At 41.3% G+C, this 22,458-nt stretch overlaps 1 protein-coding gene across 4 annotated transcripts in view; it reads right to left on the minus strand.

Moving 5' to 3' along the window:
* The window catches only part of ITPR2 (inositol 1,4,5-trisphosphate receptor type 2), a 268,298-nt gene that overhangs the window by 170,688 nt on the left and 75,152 nt on the right, over window positions 1-22,458 (minus strand). For all 4 annotated transcript variants that reach the window (XM_055809374.1, XM_055809373.1, XM_055809376.1 and 1 more), the window contains 11 exons: window positions 21,609-21,763; window positions 20,077-20,176; window positions 19,772-19,932; window positions 17,397-17,538; window positions 16,462-16,620; window positions 15,357-15,529; window positions 12,937-13,056; window positions 12,650-12,835; window positions 11,767-12,018; window positions 10,592-10,736; window positions 9,484-9,634 (listed from right to left, as the gene is read on the minus strand). In XM_055809374.1, the coding sequence (XP_055665349.1) occupies window positions 9,484-9,634; window positions 10,592-10,736; window positions 11,767-12,018; window positions 12,650-12,835; window positions 12,937-13,056; window positions 15,357-15,529; window positions 16,462-16,620; window positions 17,397-17,538; window positions 19,772-19,932; window positions 20,077-20,176; window positions 21,609-21,763 (1,744 nt within the window). The remainder of the gene's footprint in view (window positions 1-9,483; window positions 9,635-10,591; window positions 10,737-11,766; window positions 12,019-12,649; window positions 12,836-12,936; window positions 13,057-15,356; window positions 15,530-16,461; window positions 16,621-17,396; window positions 17,539-19,771; window positions 19,933-20,076; window positions 20,177-21,608; window positions 21,764-22,458) is intronic.

Raw genomic sequence — 22,458 nt, forward strand, 5'->3', positions numbered from 1 at the left:
GTGACCATGAGGTGGTGGAGTTAGCCTCCTGTGTGAAGGAGGCAGGGCAATAAGTAGGATTGCAACCCTGGACTTCAGGAGAGCTCTTTGGTCTCTTCAAGGGCTTACTTGGAAGAATCCTATGGGTTAGGGCTCTAGAAGGCAGGGAGGTCCAAGACAGCTGGCTAATATTCAGGCATCACTTCCTCCACACTCAAGATAGGTACACCCCCATGAGTAAGAAACCAAGCAAAGGGGGCAGGAGGTCTGCATGGATGAGCAAGGAGCTTCTGGCAAACCTCAATCAGAAAAAGCAAGTTTACAGAATGTGGAAAAAGGGACAGGCTACTTCCGAGCAATATAGAACCACTGTCAGAACATGCAGGGATGCAACGAGAAGGCGAAGATCTGTTTGGAATTACATCTCACAAGGGATGTCAAGAACAACAAGAAGGGCTTCTTCAAGTATATCAGTAGGAAAACGATGACTAGGGAAAACATGGGCCCACTGCTGAATGAGGTGGCTGCCCTGGGGACAAAGGATACAGAGAAGGTGGAGCTACTGAATGCCACCTTTGCTTCAGTCTTTGCTGCTAAGGCTACCCCTCAGGAATCCCAAACCCGGGAAGCAAGAGACAAAGTCTGGTGAAAGGAAGACTTTCCCTTAAGTCAAGGAGGATCGGGTTAGAGATCATTTAGGCAAACCTGACACTCACAGATCCATGGGCACGAATGGGATGCACCCCTGAATGTGAGGGAGCTGACAGATGTTATTGCTAAGACACTGTCCATATTCTTTGAAAGGTCACGGAAAACAGGAGAGGTGCCTGAGGACTGGAGGAAAGCCAATGTCACACCAGTCTTCAAAAAGGACAAAAAGGAGGACCTTAGAGGCCAGTCAGCCTCACCTCCATCCCTCAAAAAGTGATGGAACAGCTACTCCTGGAAATCATCTTAAGGCATGTGGAAGAAAAGAAGGTTATCAGTAGTAGCCAACATGGATTCACCAAGGGGAAATCATGCCTGACCAATCCAATAGCCTTCTGTGATGGAATGACTGGCTAAGAAGATGAGTGGAGAGCAGTGGATGTTGTCTACCTTGACTTCTCTCGTAACATACTCATAAGTAAGCTCAGGAAGTGTGGGTTAAAAGTGGACAGCGAGGTGGACTGAAAACTGACTGAATGGCAGAGCTCAAAGGGTTGTGATCAGCAGCACAGAGTCTAGCTGGAGGCCTGTGGCTAGCGGTGTTCCCCAGGGCTCCGTACTGGGTCCAGTCCTGCTCAGCTTACTCATCAATGACCTGGGTGAAGGGACAGAGCGTACCCGCAGCACGTTTGCTGGTGATACACAGCTGGGAGGAGTGGCTGATTCACCAGAAGGCTGTGCTGCCATTCAGCGGGACCTGAACGGGCTGAAGGCTGTCTCTAGAGATGGAACACAATGAAGTTCAACAAAGGCAAGTGTAGGGTCCTGCACCTGGGAAGGAACAGCCCCATGCACCAGTACAGGCTGGGGCTGCCCTGCTGGGAGGCAGCTCTGCAGAGAAGGCCCTGGGAGCTGCGGTGGGCAGCAAGTTCCCCTCGAGCCAGCTGTGTGCCCGTGTGGCCAGGAATGCCAATGGGATCCCCGGGTGCATTAGGAGGACCATGGCCAGGAGCTCAAGGGAGGAGATCCTCCCCCTCCACTCTGCCCTGGTGAGGCCACACCTGGAGAGCTGTGTCCAGTTCTGGGCTCCCCAGTTCAAGAGAGACGGGGAATGACTGGGCAGGGCCCAGCGGAGGGCTACCAGGATGATGAGGGGACTGGAGCAGCTCCCTGCTGAGGAACGGCTGAGAGAGCTGGGCCTGTGTAGCCAGGAGAAGGGAAGGCTGAGAGGGGACCTTACCAGTGCCTACAAATACCTGAAGGGTGAGTGTCCAGAGGATGGGGCCAGGCTCTTCTCAGAGGTGCCCAGGTGCGACAGGACAAGGGGCAACGGGCACAAACTGCCACACGGGAGGTTCCCTCTGAATATGAGGAAAAGCTTCTTTACTTTGAGGGTGACAGAGCGCTGGGACAGGCTGCCCAGAGAGGCTGTGGAGTCTCCTTCTCTGGAGACATTCACAACCTGCCTGGATGCAACTCTGTGCAACCTGCTCTAGGGGAACCTGCTTTAGCAGGGGGTTGGATTATATGATCTCCAGAGGTCGCTTCAAACCCTACCATTCTGTGATTCTGTTTGATTCTGTGAATCTGGCCACCCCAGCCTCCACTCACTTGCATTATATCCACAAGTCCTCCCTTTTTGCATACAAATTCTCCGCTGCCCAGCCATGGTGAAAATCCACCAAACTTCACCTTCTCCTGACATTCTGCAGGTTCTGTTGGTGTTGCATATCCCCAAGACCACAAAGCAATATCAAAAATACAGCTTTCATGTCATGGACATTAGATGAAGAAAAAAATTACATACATCAGCATGCTTGCTTTGAAGGTAAAAAGCATCTTGGGAATCAAATCTTCTAGCTGAGTTACATCTATGAAATTGATATCAATTCCTAGAAAAGCAATGGTCTCTGGAATCACATTAATGCACAGGTCTCACGATGAGGGAAAGAATAAGGAGGAAGGAGAAATGTTCCATGCCAGAAAATGTTCCATGCCAGAGAATTGTCAGACTGACCTCCCCTTTGGTCTGACAAGACTCTGGACTGAACAGCAGTTGCTTCACTACAGATATCTGTGACTAGCACTGCTAACTTCCCTAAGGATTAAATCTTTTTTCTGTTGGAACCCTTTTTTTTTTTTTTTTTTTTTTCATAAACTACTGGCATAAATTACTGTTCCAGTCTGCTAGGCAGCCACTGCCTCATTAGCTCTGCTAATCAAAGTATGCCTCAAGAAGATATTTCAAATTGTTAACCTGACAAAAGAGCAGCTAACAGACATAGACGCAAGGCTGAGAATTAAATCTGGTTCTCCTTTATCACAGAGGACCCACAAGCACAACAGCAATTGCAGGTCCAACCTTTGAGTCTAGTAGAGGTATCGCTGGTGCTTCTAAGCAGTATGCATCTCTACCTGCAGCCAAGAGGGCTGGAAGAAAACACTATCTTCTTGCTCAGTTGAAGCTGAGGGACTAAGCAGACTACCAGAACATACCAAAGGGACAGAAGACAGAAGACAGTCTCCTGACACACTAATATACAAGAAATCCTTTGCAGAGAGATGGCAGTCCATCAGTGCTGAAGTCTTCAGGAAAGAGTGAGGGGTTCCCCTATGTGACCCCTACCACGGCTGGATCCTTTGGGGTACATCAGGAAAAAGCAGCAAAGCTTGCAGCGTGACACAGGGGTGAGACTCTTCATGATACATTTCAAAGAAAAGTTCCACAATCTCAGGACATCTACAGACAGATCTTTCAACCCTCCAGTCTGCAGGAGGGATATGCTACCAAGCTGAAGACCCAGACATAACGTGAAGGAGCTGGGATACTTGCCTACCAGTTTGAGCAGGTAAAAGGAGGCATCTGTTGGGCCAGTCATGAGCAACACATTTCATGTGAGAATCAGAGAGGCAGGAGCAATTGGAGCTTATTATAAGTAGTTTTAAACATCTGTTTTTCAAAAAGACTGAGCATACATAGCCTTCCTTTGTAGAACCAAAGGGGACTGAAAGACTCAACTGATGTCAGTGGACACTGGCTCAGGAAAATTGTAGCCATTTATGTAGAACTCTTGAGGGAAAGACATATTCTGCAGATAACCTAGGTTTTTATCACTGAGGGATTTTTCAAATTCATGCCCAGCACTGTGAACTACATCCCACGACATATGCAGCTTAAATTCAAGGATGTATTTCCTTGCATGTAATTATTCTCATTCCCAAACAACATTAACTAAATAGCACTGAGCTGCATGGTAAACATGTATCTTGCCTGCTAAGTACTACCACGTCATTTCATCTTTCAGATCTGACATGCACTGTAGCTGCATAGTTTGACTAAAATCAGCTATTTCAAAGATCAAATTGCACCTAGAGAAAGATGTGCATTTTAATTCGCAGAGAATAAATAACCAGTATTGGACAAGGCAGATTGGCTCCTGACTCTGGAATGATACAGCAGGGTGCACTTGTTAGGAAAGCAATGACTTTGCCTTTTAATTAAAACTGCAAGAGATGATAATGTTCTTGAAAGGTGCCAGAATGACAGCTCTACTAAATGAAGTCCTCACTCTATCCTTAAGAAAAAAAATGCCTCTTTAGGATACAGTTAGAATATTTTGTAAACCTCGTATTTTTTAGAATCTAAATGGGAAAAATGCTTCAAATAACCTCAAAAAATGACTCAAAGTTAAAATCTGATTAAAAAAAAAAAAAAAAAAAAAAGTTGCCTGCAACATTTTCAAGTTAATTCATTTTTAGGATGCAATCTAGGTAAGAAGCATTTCCAAAAATGTAAATCTTGTATTCTTCCAGGATCCTATCTCACAACTGCTTCTAACCAACTTCCCCCAATCTGTCTTCCTCAAATAAGGTCACGCATGAAAACTGCATGCACAATAATTGAATTCTGGTGAAAGTAACTGACAGTGGCATTAAAATCAAGCTTTTTAAAGGAAATAAGGCATAACATTTATAATAACGTAGGGATCTTTTCAGAATTTTTGCAGACAAAGATAGAGAAACTCACACACAACATCAAGGACTACCTCAGCCATCAGTGACTCAAAATTTAAGCAAAGTATGGAAAAGGACATCTTGAGGTAAAAGGTTAATTAAGTCTTCATGCAACTTCCACTAAGCCTAAAAATACATCCCATTTTGCAGATTTTCTTCAACAGTTCAACACTTGTCATATATACTTCCTTATTTAGCAAGTAGTTTTACTGAAATAAGTGGGTCTATTTAAGAAAAAAAATATTAAACAGGGAAGAAGAATCCAGACTGCTGGTTGTAAATTTCGTTGTTTCAGTTTTGAGGTGCACAACTCCAGGCAGGCTTCCCACAGTGAGACCCACCTCATTCTTCCACCCATCATCATATTTATACCCATTTCCAAAATCCTGACTAAAGTTTTCAAGATGTGGAGCAGTAGCCAAATGAGTAAAGAGCCAAGCTCACCAGTTCCCTACAACTTACAGGAATCAGATACTGGAAGCTTTTCTTGCTACTGACCTGGAACAAATTGATGTCAAGAATAGAAAGGCACTATACCCTATCTGTCCCCAAATTTAGTCAGTACTGAGTTTCCCAAAGAAATCAGTATTTATTAACCAAACTAAAATGCAAGACCTATCATGCAAAATAAATAGATCCTACCCAAAATTCTTAACTTCTATAGAGATGCCACTTTGGATCTACTACAGCTGCAGAATAAGAATTCCATGACTTCTACATCTGATCAAACCTCTTCTTAAGTCACTTGTCCTAGAACCTGAAAATCAACAGCATTTCTGAACAGACATAACTATTGAGAAAATACTGCTGTTAAATATCCATTTAATAGTAATCTATGTAATTTCACAATTAAATAGTAATGAAAATTAAAATATACAGAGCCCAAGCTGCTATGCAGTATCACTTTTCTGCATTAGAGTTACAGGATCAGGCCCCTAGCGCTTGATAAAATTTAGACATATTTGTTTATACCATTAAACCATCAATCCCAGGCATCATGGCTGGCTTTCAGTGTTTGTCAATACTGGGTTTTAGAAGTACACTTCAAAGCTCTGTGCTCAAAGTATGGAATACACGTTCTTACTGAATTAAAGCTAATGCCTAGACATCTGATCACTAACTGGATGGATTAAAAAAACAAACAACAATACAACCCCATAACTTTTATAATCTCTAAAACTAATAATTTACTTCCACACATTCACAGTGTATACACAAAATCATAACAGATACAATCTTACCTTTTTTTCTTTTAAAGAACATCAATGCAATGAGTTTTGTCACTCAGGGACTTGCCTTGAGAAAGCAGCTGTGTAAACCTGCACATCCCTGGAGCAATAATGTGTGGCAGGGACACCTACCTGCAATACTCTGCATTCAAAAGTATGATATGAAAGTTGCCAGTATTGGACCTGCCAGCAAGGATGCTGTGTAGTGAGACCCTTGCCACAGTCTGGAGACATATGGGAGAGCAGAATTTGACCTCCTCTAAAGGAAGGAAAAAGTCAAAGTCACCTTCACCCTTAATTGACTGGAGGGAGGGCTCCCACCATCCTGAACAAGGGCAGGGAACAAGCCATCTGTCTGTATTTTATGGAAGTTATGAATAAGAAAACACTTTCTGAAAAAAATCAACGGACCATCCCGATTTCAGAAAATGCCAACACATTTTCAAAAACCATAAAAACCAGGCTGAGTTATCTTCTGTTGTAATCGTCTTTACTTAATAGCCTAAGAGAGAAGTATTGTAAGTTAAAAGGGACAATAAAAAGCCAAGACAGGTAACTGATAAAACAACTAACATGTTCTCAACAACTCAGTTTTATAACAGAAAGAGGACACCTGTGTAAGAGGGGAAGGAGAACCTTTGATGCACAATCTCGTAAGTACTATAAAATTGAAAAACAACGTATACCTACAGCTTTGCCCGGTGAACAATCATTACTGTTAAGAGTGAGGGGGGATCTAGATGAAAATCCTGAGACCAATTTCTCAGTTGGCCTGTTCATTCCTCAGGATCCCTAGTGGGTCCTGGACAACACGGATGCAGACTCCACAGGACCTAGGTAACATCAGTCCTTTTGGGGTCAAACTTGTTTGGGTAGAAGTGACTGCGCAAGATGCAAAGCACTGTAGAATCAGATTCCTGGTCTTTTCTCTTCCTCCAGAAGATAAAATAAGTACAAGAACATCATTAAGACACATGATAATCTCATACAAAGACCTGTTCTATCAACCCTAAACATGAAACAAAGACAGGCAGAAGTTACATTTGACAGTTGACAATTCAGCCACAGCAGCTGTCTCCAGAATGTCAGCAACTACAGTACCTGCTTTCTTCTTGAGCTCCCTCTCTAGTCTTTATCTACAACTAAAGTTAGTGATGACTGGGTTTTGTGTGGTTTTTCTTAATGAAAAGCACCCCCATTTTGCTTGAGTAATACGTTTTTCAGACATGAAATACATTCTTCCAGCATGAAGTTCTATGAGCTGGGTGCTCAAAAATAGTGAACAGGAGTTATGAAACAGCTCGAACTGCTTCTAAATTATGCATCCTTGTGCTATACGCATCTTCATAGCCTAATACTGCCCATGGGTAGTTAAGTATGCACCTCCAGAGAAAGGAGGAGGAATGGTAAGATGCTTGGGCATAGCAGTTAAACACTCAGAATCATTCTGTCTCAACTGCAAAGTGAAAGCATAGATTATGTGTTTTATGACCTGTCAATCAGAAAAGGAGTGGGAGGCTGAAGACAAATGTGACCATCCAAAGGTGGGCATTTTTTTCTTTTGTCAAAGACTGTATAGAAGGCCTCTTCAGCAAGTCTTACAGCTATTTCAACATAAGAACACCTATCTCTCCGCAGCAAAATTTCAATGTCTATTTTTAAGTCTAGACAGCAAAGCCAGCATCTCTATCCCTGGTCACCCTTAAGATGGCAGACATGACTTCCAGCAGTCTGAGCTAGCAAAAAACCAAAACAATGGGCTTTCCAGACATACAGTTGGCAGGAAAAGGGAAAAAAAATCCAAACCAACCCACAGATGATTTCCAAAAGAACATCAGTGGATTGTCACATGCTGACCTGAACTTGCCCAGTGTTTAAAAGATAAACGTCTATAGGGACAACTACAGCAAACAAAGAAGTTTGAGAAATCTGCATAAAGTCTGAAGCAACCAAAAGACGCATAAAATCCCACCTTTGTTCTGTGCCTTTTTTGCTGAAAGAATGTGAGACGACAGATGTGTGACAACAGTTTCCAACAAGGCTCTAGTCAATGGCTGACTGTTACTAACAAAGCTACCGAGCTTCCATTTGCATGGTGGTGACATTTTCTGCATTCCTTGACATGCATTTATTTCAGAGTGAATTCATTAATTTGCATGGAATTGCTCTGGAAATTAGTATAACTGAGAGCAGGTTTGTTTGCACTTAATGGGTAGCTCTTTTGTCTCCTATATATCCTGGAAGGAAACCTTTCAACAGAAATAAAAGGGAATTAAGGATGAAACACAGTTTTAATAGTAATGAAGGTGAGTAAAAACATTGAATGAGATGTATAATCAGGATTAAAGACTTGAGCAGGGAGAGAATTAAATGGAAGAACCACATCTGCATGTTCCATGTTGCCAATATGCCAAGGTTGTATCTGGAGTCCAACTGTGTCCAGAGCCATTTAAGAAGAGCGCCTGCAATGCAGTATTTCAGGGACAAAAAAGGAAATATTTCCAGTGTCTGAAAGTACAGTGTTTCTCTCGTGCTGTAGAGGGACTGCAGGTAGCTACAGCATGCCTCAGCGTGCAAAACATTGCAGGAAAGACTTTCAGGGGTTTTCAGTAAAGTGTTCTGGCAGTGATGGAGGAAAGATCAAGAGAACCAAACATAAGACTCCTTGGAGACGTGTAGACTGTCATTGTCACCTCTGAGCCAGAGTGTGTGAACCTCAAAGAAGAGAAGTTATGAAGAATGGCACATTCATGCTGGGCATCTGTAGGAGTGACTGAGCAAAATGATTACTAGGAAAACTCAAGTCTGGGAAAAGGCCTCCCAGAGAAAATACAAAATAATTGTTTCAAATAACACAGTTCATCCTTTTTGGTGCTGTGGGACAGCTGGCAGTGCAATGACACTTACACTAGCCACATAGTAAAAATAGAATTTGCCATCAGTCAGTCTCTTGGACCCTCAGCCCACATGACTGTCACATCTCCCACACCCACAAGAAAACTAAACTGCTAAGTTTCAGCACCTTCCTGGCATGCTCATTCTTCAACCCAGTTTTAAACTATGGTAGAAAAGGCAGTGGGACATACAGTATTGTCCTGGGGTTGTCTGACAGACACTCTGGTCCAGGTTAAAAAAAGAATATTCTAAACTGACAAACACATGCAGAGGATGGCCTCATCTGGACTTCCATCTGGTGCTTCTGCAGCTGTTGGACCAGTAAAATTTTATTCTCCCTTTAAGTGAAGTGTTAAGATGACTAATAAACACTTGTGCCATATATGAGCCATCATAACTGCTGTGCCCAGGCGAATGCCATCTGCACTGCCTTGGGACGTTCAGCGTAAGGGACACTGAGGCTTAGATACAGATTGAAAGTTCAGTTCCAAACAAGCAAAGGAACAGCAGCATCAACACAGTAGTCATGAAGGCTGCAGCTCTGTTCAAAAAGGTTCTTTTTTAGATGACCATCTTAATGTATCCTGCAATACATTCCTGTAGGTGGGTTTATGTGTGAATAAAGAACCTGGAAAGATTAACGAGATGTTCCATAAATTATTTCCAACCTAAATAATGAATCACACACTGGAATAACAGTCTTTGCTACTTCTCTCACCTCCATCCTGAAACTTGCTCAACCTTTCAAAGTAGGATGATATAGGAACTTGAACAATATCTAGAATTGCCAGCAGCGTCCGGGTCAGTCTGAGAAGCTCACTAAAACTGTAAAAGCCAAAGTATATGAGGTTTCGAGCCAGATGTACCACCTACGAGAAAAAGAAATCAAAAATTAAGGAAGTATCAGCAACCTCTGCAGTATTCAGCTGTGCAATACTGTTGCATTTCACACAGCAGCCTTCACAGAGATTCAGTTCGAGAGTGCATTAAAATTAGTACAAGTCTTTCCACTGGTTTAAATGGGCCTTGGACTAAGGTCAGTGACATTATTGTTTTTCAGAGTTAAACAAAACAATCAGTCTGTCAAATTATAACAGAGAGCAAAACCAACATGAGATTTAGGAAGGCTTGAAAGGACACAGATGCATCTGGGAAAATAGCTAAGATCAAGAAGAAAGACTCCAGTAAATTGTTTAAAGAGGCAGCAACTGTGGGGACAATGGAAGTCAGAAGAAGAGTGAGATGACTGTGGTAAATTTGAATGGAGGTGATTTCACATGACCAGAGGCAGAAGCAACAAAGCTTCCAAGGTAGGTTGGAGGAAGAACTATAAAAGCTTTAAGCATTTCCCCTTTATTCAATGTTATTTGAATCTAGAAGATTTAGGCCTATCTAAAGCTTCTGTCAGGAATATCAAACAATATTTAAAACACAGGATTACGTTATTCAGAGTATTTCCTTCAGTGTCATATCTTACATAGAGAATAGTACTTCCTTAGATTGAAGAATACCTGCAGGCTAATTAACTAATATGGAGAGAAAGGGCATATGGCCATTCACCCACACACATAGCCCTCTTCTTGCCACTGAAATGCAACCACCTCAGGAGAAGGAAGGAAGAATACAACTGTTTGACAGCAGACAGTAATATTATTTCCTGCAGTAACAGTCATCACCAAGAACACTGGAATTAGCAGCTGGTGCTTCTTTAGGACATTTTACACCAACATTTATTCTTCATCTACCTTTATTTTGAAAGAACCAATGTCAGCTTATCTGAAATGAGGAGGAGTACTGTAAGTAGGATGCAGATAGCTGAGAAGTACCTCAAATGTAAGTTTATTTTTCTCTTTGTCTCCAAAAGGAAAGGGTTGATTTACAACTTCTTTCAAGTACTCTTCCACAAATTCCATAGTTAACGCAAACTTCCTCTTCATTTCATTCCTCGAAGAGTCTGTGAAAGAATCATACCTACAACGCAAGGCACAGAAAGAAGGAAAATTAAACACTTCTAATATCAGGATCAGCTGTCACTAAAGAAAAAACAAACCAATCACAATGCTATGAAATTGCTGTCAACCCTCTGTAAGAAGAAGGGGCAGAGGTCTGCTGATTCTTTGTAGGAACGGAAAGAGGATACACAAACCTTCCCTCCAACAGTACCACCAAGCGTTGCAGTGAACAGGAATAACAGCGACAGGAAAATATTACAGTTCTGGCAGATGGCACTCTTAAATCTTGATGTGGGAATTCAGTAAGTCACTAAACCTCAGCTGTCCTCTCTACCCATCAGCCAGAGTTTACTGTTTTCGCAAGGAAGACAGCAGACCAGGGAAGCAGCTCAGGACAGTAAGCCTCCTCTGCACCACCAACTAGGACTGATTTTTCATATATGTCGAAACAGGCCTTCATCTCACTAACAGAAGCAATACTGTCTGCTGCACTGCTATAGTTCTTTGTCTCTTCAACCTGCCTGGGTCTAGCCTAGTGGCACTGCTTAATCAATTAAGCCAGAGGGGGTTTCCAATGAAGTCAATGGGCCCTTCTCCCATATTAGCACATTAAGTACTTTGCTGGATGGAAGCCAAAGCTTCTGTGAACTGTTTCTGGGGCAACAGCTGTACCTAACTGTAAATTCTGGCTTTCCAACTGTGGCTTTCAGTTGAGCTTGGAAGTATAAAACTGAGTTCCAGCCTAGTAAACCTGTAATGTTAGACACAACTGAATTACTTCAAGTTCAGCTGGTCTGAGGAAAGGCCATTCAGTTTTTCCCCAGCTTGTTCCCTATAAGAACACAGTGGAAAATGAAATTGAAATATTTCCATTTAAAGCTACTCATGGAAGTTTCCAAGAGTAACAATTACTAGTAGCTCTGTGCTCTGCAACAAAATACCTTTTCAGATACCTGTTGTGTCAACATTAGACATCTGCAACCGTTTTGTTCTGAGACTAACTCTTACAAAATGCTTTTGTATTTTTATTAGAAACACTTTCAACTCACTCATGAATCGTGATCTTAGTAGGAATTTCAGTCCACAATCTGGCATATCTGACAGGTACCACAGACTCCTGAGGATCTCTGTCCACATGCATGTGTAGCATCAGCCGACAAAAAGAAGCCCGGAGGTCATAAGGGAGGCTTTCATCAGACATACATCGTAGGATCAGGTCTACTGACAGCTGTGCAGAAATCTGGTTGATGGCGAGATATTGGCGGTCCAGGCACATTCTTGCAAAGAGATTCAGTTGATACCTTAAAAAACAGTAATAAGATATGGTATTCAAAGAAATCAATTGGAAATGAAACAATGTACCTCAGAATCTCACTTTACAAGCCTAATGTCAGCCTTTCTGATATAAATCCTAAAAACCAACAACAGTGACTTTGCTAAGCAAGGGATCAACTTGCCATTAAAAATGCTAACGTCAGGCTCCAGCTCCCATGAAGCCTGTGCTCCCTTTGAAACTCAAAGGAGGCATTGACCAATGGAAGGCTGAAGCATCTGAACTGTTTGTTTTCAGTCAGTGTAAGATACTGTTCCGTGATCCCATTTCCCCTCTAATTCTCAGGACATTCCTTCCTCAGAGCATGCCTTGCTTCCAGGGCAGCACAATCTAAAAATAAAGCCTAATAAATAAAAGACAAGAGGCAAAATGATAGAAAGTTACAAAGAGCTGTTATGAGCAAAGGAAACTCAAGATTTGTCTGGTATAGACAACAGAGATTGTGATGCTTCCTACAGGAAAAACTTGAAATAAACTTCTAATCCTAGTTTCTGGCATGACCTGGCTACCTTTTTTGATATTGGCAAATGAACTGGATAAGACAGCACCGGGGTCTTCAAAGAGTTTACATTTTCTTTCATTTGAATAAGCAGTTTTACCTGTAGTAGGTAAGAACTTCTAAATCAGCTTTTGTGCCCTCCTTTGCCTCCTGAGCCAGATGCCTGATGGCTTTGCCATGAGGCTCCTTGTTACTGTCAATCCAGTAAAGCCACACTTCTTCTTCATCTATGTCATCTGAGATGACTGGGCATTCCAAGGGATTGTCCATTTGTGTTGAAACCAGCCTGCAAACAAAAACCATTCACAATGGAGCCACTAGCAAATTGCCACAAATATAACAACAGAGCAGATAACAAACAGGTGTGTTCCAGTTATAGATGCTCACTTGGTCTGAATGAGAATGTCAGCATTCCCTGGGCTCAGCATAAACTTGCAGATGAGTTCCTGAGTTACTGGTATTGCTGTGGTGTTAGATACACACAGGTCTGACAGATAATCCAAGAATCTGCAGTCAAAAAATCACAGATGCAACAGAACATAAGACTTAAAGTACTAGGCAGAAACACTGCAGTAGAAATCTCTAGTAGAAATCTCACCAGTATGCTCAAAGGAGCATATATCATAAGATTTATCAACATACGATCTTTGCCGATTCATACTCTTCCAACTCACAACAGATAAAGATGAGTAACAGCTTTGAGAGTCACTTTAAATGGTGCTGAGCAATCAGTCAGGGAAAGAAAAATATCCCAAGTGTGACACTTCTCAGCAAATCAAAGGCCAAAGAGTTGTGCCAGAACTTAAGAGCAGCCTGAGGCTGTCTTAAGTTTGGCTGGCAGAGGAGCTCCACTGAAGACCTTCATCCTTGCCAGGAACCGAAGGCAAAAGCACAGGTTCTCACTCACCTTCCCCATCAGGTAACATGTGTCTCCCTAACCCAAGTAGCAAGGAGATGTTACTTGTGCTGGAGATAGCTGTGTGCCCTCTGAGGAACTCCATTGCACTGGAGGAGTCCACATCTCTACCTTTGAAAAATGCCTCTTAAAATCTCTGAAGTGACACAGACAACAGTTAGTGAAGAGTGAAGATCTGGCAGGGCTTGAAGACACGACCTCTGTATTCAAAGAGGTTGTTCCACATGAAGCAGAAATAACAAAACCTTTGCACGGAAATCAGTTTCCTATGAATTTGTCACTCAAATTTAGGTCTTCTGATGTTTAACAAAGTTCACGCTAGGGCTTTCCTTGCAGTTGGGATATTCATTAGGTTATCTTCCTCTTGTTCCTCTTTCAAGGATTCCTCTGTGTGTATAAACAGAAGCCCGAAATGCAGCCTTTGCTCACTGGAATATAAAAAGGGCCTCTTCCCTCTATGTAGCTGCTTCATGACATTCATATGAACTGAGTATCTCTGAGCTCACCACTCCTCTAGCAAACGTAGCTAAAGCCAAGCAAGAGGCTCAAGAGCTGGTGGGGGAGCAGATATGAGTAGACACGCACACACACAGAGATCATATATTCCCCTAGAAATCCAGGTAAAAAAATCTGACTATCTACTATCAGCTGTTTAAGGATCCAATAGCTCAAACCTCTATAGGTGATCATCCTGTAGAGTATACTGCCACAATCCTTATTCACACCAGCAGTGCTGTGGAAGTCTACAAGACTCTCCATGAAAATAAGTGTCATAAAATCAAGCCTTTACTGTTCAGATTGCGTCATCTTGGCAAGGTATATTTTTAAAACATTTATTCCTCTTAGACTTGAGCCTTAAAGAAGTGAATACATAGCACTTGCAGAATGTAGTTATGCAACGAATACTATGACATCCTCCACCACAAAAAAATGTGACATGCGCCTGTCAGTAAACACTAGGACCCTTCAGCACTGAGAAGAAGGAGCTGATCTCACGTGGTTTCCTCTTAGCACTGACCAAACCCAACAGTTTAGCATGGGAGAGGCAATGAGATTACAGAGTAAGTCAAAATGGGTGCATACATATAGCGAATAATTGAAGCAGTGAAGCACGAGGGCCTTGAGCAATATCCTTAATCGCTAACAGAAAAATGGTATTCTCAATTACAGAGGACATTATTTGGCCCTCAGTACATTAATTTCTTATGTTTCTATTACTTACGGTAATTTTACAACTGAAAATCCAATGAAAAAAACAGATAGACTTTCCATTTAAAAAAAAATAATCCATTTCCGTTATATTCTGACCCAAAGCTAATAAAAAAATTTTCCAGCCGAATGAAGTTCAAGTCCAGCATTTTTCATTTGGAACAAGATCTGGTCTAGGACACATCTTCACTGGAATCTTCACTGCCCTAGGACCCTTTCAGGTTTGATCTGGAATCAGAACCTGCAGGGAAACTGATACCAATAAAAGCTTAGAAAAATCGGTATCTGTGTAATGTGCACCAAGATTATTAGCAGGGGAACCAACACAAGTGGCAGTTTCACTGAGAAGCTTGCAGGGTTGTAAGAAATTAAAACTTGTTTGTTTCTCTTTGTTCAAATCTGAACTAAAACCAAATTTTCAAAACTGTCCTGTAAAATATAATCCCCCTCTTCAGTAAACTCTAGTTCTGAAATGCAGATATGGACAAATCCCAAGAATTACAGGTAGTTCTGGTATTTTCTAGAGTGACTCTGTACATCTGTGGTTTTTGTCTGCCAGGTTAAAAAAAAAATAGACTAGGAGGAAGAGACAACAAAACAATGAACAGCAGGCAGATTCACAGCTACTGCAAATATAAAAGCTATCAATACAGGCAAAGAACATTACATGGACCACTCAAACCTTGGCTCTCGATTTCTCCTGAGTAAATTAACAAATGTCTCTATTTCTTTAGCCGTGATGTGTTTCTCTAGCAGCTTTCGGTTGTTGTGCAACAAAGCTGTGATGGTATCTTCTGCCAGGATATCATAACCAATCTGGGACTGCATGACGCAGAAGTTCTTAGCAATATACTCCTGAAAAAATGAAAATTCCCATGACGATCTGTTAAGCAGTCACGTTCTTCTTTTAGAACCAGAGGCATCCAGCTTAATTAGCAATCAAAACAACCCTCAAAACTTTCCTCTCTGAACTGGCCTGAACAAAAGAACATCTGAACACCTGACATACGTACAGCAAGAAACACATTCGATATTAGGGATGACTAACTGTTCTCATTCTCTCATAAACCAAAGGAATGAATCCATGAAAATATATACAAATTTCAGGAAATGGCAACTAATTTTTTAAAAGGAAAAAACAAAAGGTTTTTATAATGTTTAAGATTTTTCTTTCCCAAGTCTTCCCCTCCTGCCTTTCTCTCCCTTCAAGACAGAAGTATTTCTGTAAAGCATTAGAAAGAAAACGAAGAAGCCACACATAGCAGTTCAATCTTTTATCTCTAGTCCCTTTAGTCCTATAAAGTTAGTGCAGTTTTTCCCCACTGCCATGTGCAAAGCACTTGACACCATGTTCTGAAATACTTGCTCACAGGGAGTCTTCAGCAGTGGGAAATCAGATTCACTGCCATCCCTCTATGACTATTTAAGTAACAGAAGGACAGTTTTGCAGACTTCCCACTTTATAATCCAGCATCCAAGAGCATAATTTTAGTAAGAGAAAGCTCATGAATGAAGCACTGGACCCCAGTCTCAGTCTGTGAAAGTACAAGGTGAAACTATGACACTCATTGCTGATCATCTGGTTCATATACAAATGCCTACAAAACAAAAACACTGTTCCTCAGCACAAGGCAGTATATGACAGTGACTTCTTCCTACTAACCTACATAAAACCCAGTCCTTTCACCATTACCACAGAATCCCACTTGTAGGCACAGAGAGCAATGTCAAACCCCAAATACATATTTATAGAAATCAGCAGGAAAACTGTCTTGAATACCACTGACCTGGTTCTTCCTATAGTCCTGTTGGGAATGTCTGAGAACTCTGTAACATAACCTTAACATGTATTTGTAGGGGGCATATCTCTGGTCACCTAGGTCTTCAAGTCTCAGCATCGATCCTTCACCTTTGTCTTTAAAAGGAGCTTTGAGGATGCCAAATATCTGTTCAAAATCAAAATCACTGAGAATGAAAATCAAACCCAGATTTTTGCTTAACTTATAGCTGTCAATGGAAATGTCCTCTGACAGGACCAGCACAATAGCCTTATCAACCAAAGTCAGAAGTGAATCACCACACATTTCTGCATAGGACTAAATACAAGTGGGGGCACAATCTCAGACATTACAGCTTTATGCGTTTAGCTTTTCATTTCGCACCAGCCTGATTGACATTGCTTTCTCTTCACTGCTATCCCCAATGTTAAACATTGTTAGTTAAGTGCGTTAACGTTGGATAAATTAAGGATGAAAAAAGACAATACTGGCTACTGTCTAGTTTCACCCTTTTCACTTTCTTTTTTTATTTATTCCAGCAGGCTACTTAAAGAGAATATTAATTTTTATTTACATGCAAGTTGGCCCTCATACAAAGTCAGAGATCCATAAGGGCATTAGAATTTTTCCTGTATGGGGAACATTTGCAGGATTGGGACCATGTTGCAAGCTTATTTAAAATTTCGTGAACAATTTGCTATTAAATGTAGTCTTAAAAGTCATCAGGATTACATGAAACTAACAGCCATCAGACATGGACCCTTGGGCTTCTATCTGATTCACAGCCCAAGAGGTGAGCCTTGACCAAGCAGTGTCCTATCTGCCCAATCCAACCAGACACAAACCCAACATGGCATAAGTTACCTAAAAATAACATTTTCTCAAATCACTCTCTCCTACAATGTTTGTAAATACAAGTAAGTTATTAATACAGTAGGACATACCTGAGCCAATATATTTTGTTCCCTCATTAATTTTTGTCGTTCCCGGTTTGGCTTGGTAACGACCACATCCAAAACTTCCTGACCATTATTAGGCACATCAGCAACAAAGAAAATGAGATCTTCCAGTAACTTTGTTACAAACCTAGAATGAATAGACAGATCATTATCATATACAGTCATTCAATGCTTGCTAGGATTCATTAAGAAAGAAAATCACCATTTTAGAACAAGCTTTATCTAGCACAATGGAACTTCAATCACTGCAAGGTTAAGTTTGACATGTACTTAAGGATTCCAGACCTCAGCTCAGCAGAAGCTTAAATCTATCACATGGATGTTTACCAAGGCATTAAACAACAACCAGAGGGAAAAAGGGAGAAAAATACAGAATGCTGGATTGATGCAGAGTATTCAGAAATCCAAAATCTATACCAGTTGGCCTCAAGGCCCAGGAACACTAGAAAGACACTCTTACACAGCCTAGCAAGGATTTTTATACTTCATCACAAACATGGGTCCATGAAACACGATGATGGACTCAGAATAGAAGAATAAAAAGATTCTGCCACTAGACAATTTCCCTACCAGCACAAGAAACTATTGAAAAATTACTGGATTTGTTTCGCTTTTTGCTACACAAAAGATTTGGCAGAATGAAGTGCTAAAAAGGACAGAGGCAGTAGTATTTCCTTCTTTCCTACCTTCAGAAAATGCAAAAAGAAAGAATACATATACAAACACAAAAAGAAAGTGGTCATTGCCTCCTTGTTATTAACATACCTCACAAGGCTTGCACAGAGAAAAGTATGGATGTCTGCAGATTTCAATGAATGTCCCTTAAAAGAACTAGCAATCTTTTACAAACAAAACACGGCATGTCTCCTACCTTGCGGAAGCATCATCTGAATTTGGACAACATCTGGTCTATAACAACTAAACGTGTAGGCATGCTATGAAAGTGACAGGAAGATGCTCAGTAGAGTCTCAAAGTCATCTCTGGGAGCCAGACACAAAGCCTCCATTACCCAGAGGAGGGCTGGACTGTTCAGCTAAACCCTCTGAGCGAGCTAGCTTTAGTTTTAAAAATCTTAGCTCACTGGTGGAGAACAGCAAGGTCCCTCCCAACAGAAAAAGTAGAAAAGGCAGATGTAGGACAGAGCAACCAGTAATAAACTGTTGGGACCCCTACCTACCTAAGCAGGAAGGTAATGAGACAGGGAAGAGACAGGTTTTTTCCAAAGGAAGTCACAGGAACAGGCAAATAATGGCACTATTCTGAAACCTCTCTGAAATGTTTTACATGTGTGTTATACCAGTCTGTCAACATCACGACTTGACAACACTGGGTTGCAGTGACACAGCAGTGCAAGGTTAATACAGGGATGTCATACCTTTATTATGTTGTAGCCCTCTTTGGTTCAAGTCAATCATGAAATGGCCCATCAGCTTTTCAAGGCTGAGTACCAACACCCAGGCCACTACATATCTGCCTGTTATGATAAATCCTCCACCTGATATTAAACCATCTGGTCTAATTGCTACTGACAACCGACAGCAAAGATTCTGTTTTATCACCAAAAATTAACATTTTCAGCAAAAAGCTGCATATGATGCATGGCGGAATAGAAGTTACAAATTAACACTGCCAGAGATGCTGTCTAATACTCAGTTTAACCACAGACAGCTGAAAACAAATAGCAAACTACATCACTGGCAGTGGGATATATTTGGCTACAACATAAAACAAAATCCCTTAATTCAGGGGTGGGAGTGAAGAACAGACACTCTAATAGCGCTAAGCTGAAACATGGATGAATACAAAGGGTAAACAAAATTATGTAAAATAGGGAAGGAAAAACAGAAATAAAAAAGGAAAGGGACTACTGGGGCAGCTTCTTGGTCACTCTCAGATCTCCTTCTACTGCTCTCACAGTATGAATGCGCAGCACAGTGACCTCCACACAAATCAAGAGTCCTGCCACGCTGCTCACTGTATAGATGGCTTTCTTCTACATGGGAATCAAATGCAATGGGTCCCCACGTTACAGCTCAGAAGTGGCTTATCAAAAGAAATTAAGACAAACACTTTACATTTGCCCAGGGAACTGCCCATTTATTTATGTGGCCAGCAAGCTGGGGAAGTGCTGTTTATCCCCATTTTACAGATGAGAGGCACAGACCTGCCAGCGGCGCGACAAGGATGCTCTGACAGAGATGTTATCTAATCCCAGGTCAGCACTCTCTGCACTCCAGTGTCATCTCCAAGTCACCCCTGTGTCCACACAGATGTTACTAACTTACCCATTACTGTGACGTCATGATGTCATGAGTAACCAAATACCAATTTAGGAGGGAAAAAAATAAAACTCACTAACCTCCTTTCATTCTGGGTTATCGTTCCATTCTCCAGCTTTTTAACAGTTGATGCTAGAACCTTGTTCGCATCATTGGCAAAGTCCAAGTCTCTGACCTCAGACAGAGGAACCGATACAATGGCAAAAGCTTCCTTGTCCTCTTTTGTTTGGCACGTCCCAATCTGCAATAGTTTTTTGTTTAATGTAAGTAATTCTCTTACCTTTATCCTAATAATTATGTATATTTTATATGTTAGAATTGAGATCACCAGCAGAGAACTTGAGGAATGAGTTTGGGATTTCAACCCCAAGATATATGTGTTTACCTTTAACATCACAGGCCTCTCTTCATCAGTATCTATTGGAATGCTGGTACTAGTGACCCAAGTGTTTGTGCATAAATGCCTCAGTCGGACATATGAGTTCCTAAAGGAGAAGAAAGCAAAGAAGAGGTTAGATGGATCAGCCCTGAGCTGAAGTGGGAAGGTGAGATGCAATGCAGCACAAGAGGTCTTTTCCAACTTAAATGATTCTATGACCATAATATGTGACCTGAGGACATGAGTCACACAAGCCACTAGTAATAAAAGGTAAGGGAGATCTAAAAGATACTGCAGTACCCTTTTCCCTTGTCTCCTTCTTTCTCACCCGGAACAGAGCTGCAACAAGAACAAACAGCATCTTGGGATTATGCAGAATGCTGTTTTAAAGTATTTATATAAGCCTAGGAGTAAAATATTCCTTAAAGAAAAGAAGTTTAAAAGGAAGGTGTTAAAAATCCCATTTGAATAGAAATACATTTCATGAATAAACCCAATTCTTTTCTTATTTTTTTTTTCCACAGAGTAATGAACCCCTTCAAGTTGCCACAGCACAAAAGCCAGAAAGTAAAACTGACCATGGTTTCACAGCCTCACCATTACGATCTGCAAACCCTTGTTCCAGGGAGGAAGCATTTACAGTACCAGTTCTCAACTGAAAATCAAGTGAACAAAGAGCAGACATGACATTCTTCTAAATTCTTTCCATATGATAATCTGTGGTATTATCAAAAAAAGCAGAGCTGAGGAATCAATTACAATTTTTACTCTGAATTCTATTTTTTAAATATATTCACTGTGGTCTTCATTCACGCTCTCCTTTTCATGCTGATGGGCTTTGAGTATTCAAGTAAGCAAATCATCTGGCAAAACTCAGCATAGCAAATACACTTCAAAGCTGCATACATCAGTATTTGCGGATACCCAGCTTCATACCAGCGGATACCAGCGGAAATCCACCCTCATAACAACTAGCCCCAAGTGTCTACATGCCCGTTCAGTCACAACCAACACCGTGTGACTTATCTAGCCAATCTCAGCTAAGCAACACAGCTGAAATTTCAAATATTGACAATTAAAACCCAGAAGCCACTTGCTGAATTCATTTGAATAACAAATGTGTTCAGTGGCATCATGATCCATCAGTGACACAGAAGCCCAGTTCACCATACATGTTATTTTGTTGGGAACCATTCAGTTAGATCTATTAGCAGTACAGTTTTTTCAAACAGTGCACAGGGCTCAATTCTTTCCTTATATATATCTGTGCAATATTTAGCCCATTACTTTTCTCTTCACAGACTCTCTTTAAGTTCACTTGCTTTATCCTTATAATTATTTTACTCAGTCACAGCAGCAGTATCATGTTTTATACATCCCTTATTTACCCACAAACACTCCTCAGATTTTAACTGAAGGATAATACTTGCTCGTGTTTAATTTTTTCTGCTTTACTCACCAGCATAATGCCAGGAAGAAACCCTGTCAATGCAGCACTATTTTTTGCCCCTTTTTTTTTCGTGCCTTTTTTTTATTACCTTGGAACCAGGCAATCAGCTCTCTGAAGAGTGGTGGCATCCAGTTCAAAGAGAGATGCGATGTCATTTCCATGTGGCACAGAGACCAAAGTATACATAATCTTCTCCCCTGCTTGGCGTTTCTTCTTTGAAGCAGGAAGGTCGCCGTCTCTCTGCTGATTAGGCACAAGGGTTATTTGCTTGCATGAGGGCCCATTATAAATTCTCCAATTACTTTGCAGACAACTAATACATCTAAACTGTATTTTTCTTTTTTTACATTCTAGTAAGAATGTACCATGACTGGCTTTTGAGTGTGCAACAAAAGGATGCACTTTGCCCCAGGCACATGGGGTCTCAGACAGTCATTATAACAACAGCAGGTCACAAGCTACAGAGAGACTGCAGTACCGTATATATTATTACTTGACACCTACAACTTCAAAAAACCTGCGGTAGTGGCAGACCCTTCACTCCCAACAGATGTAACTACACAGTGCTCATTTGGAAAGGGCCAAAGTTAAAAGAAGAGGACTAATGAAAATTGGACTTTTTAAGGGGGGGTGGGTGGAGGGGGGTGGGGGGGGAGTGATTTAAGAAAGTAATAAATTTGCCTAAATCCACCGTTATTTTCCTCACATATGGACAGAATCACAGCAGCACACTTTCCAAACAGTGCGAGCCAGACTATCTGCTCCATGAAGATCAACTTGCCATTGGAAGACAATGACACAAAGCACCAGCCAGATCATATTAGAAACCTTAGCACAGGCTGATAATTGGAGGCTGGATCCAACACAGGTCTGAGTTTGCCCACTGCAACTGGAGAAGCTTTTTCCCTTCGAGGAGCCTAGCTTTCAAGTGATAGGTT

Source organism: Falco peregrinus, chromosome 6 (assembly GCF_023634155.1).
Source record: "Falco peregrinus isolate bFalPer1 chromosome 6, bFalPer1.pri, whole genome shotgun sequence".
Lineage (NCBI taxonomy): Eukaryota > Metazoa > Chordata > Aves > Falconiformes > Falconidae > Falco > Falco peregrinus.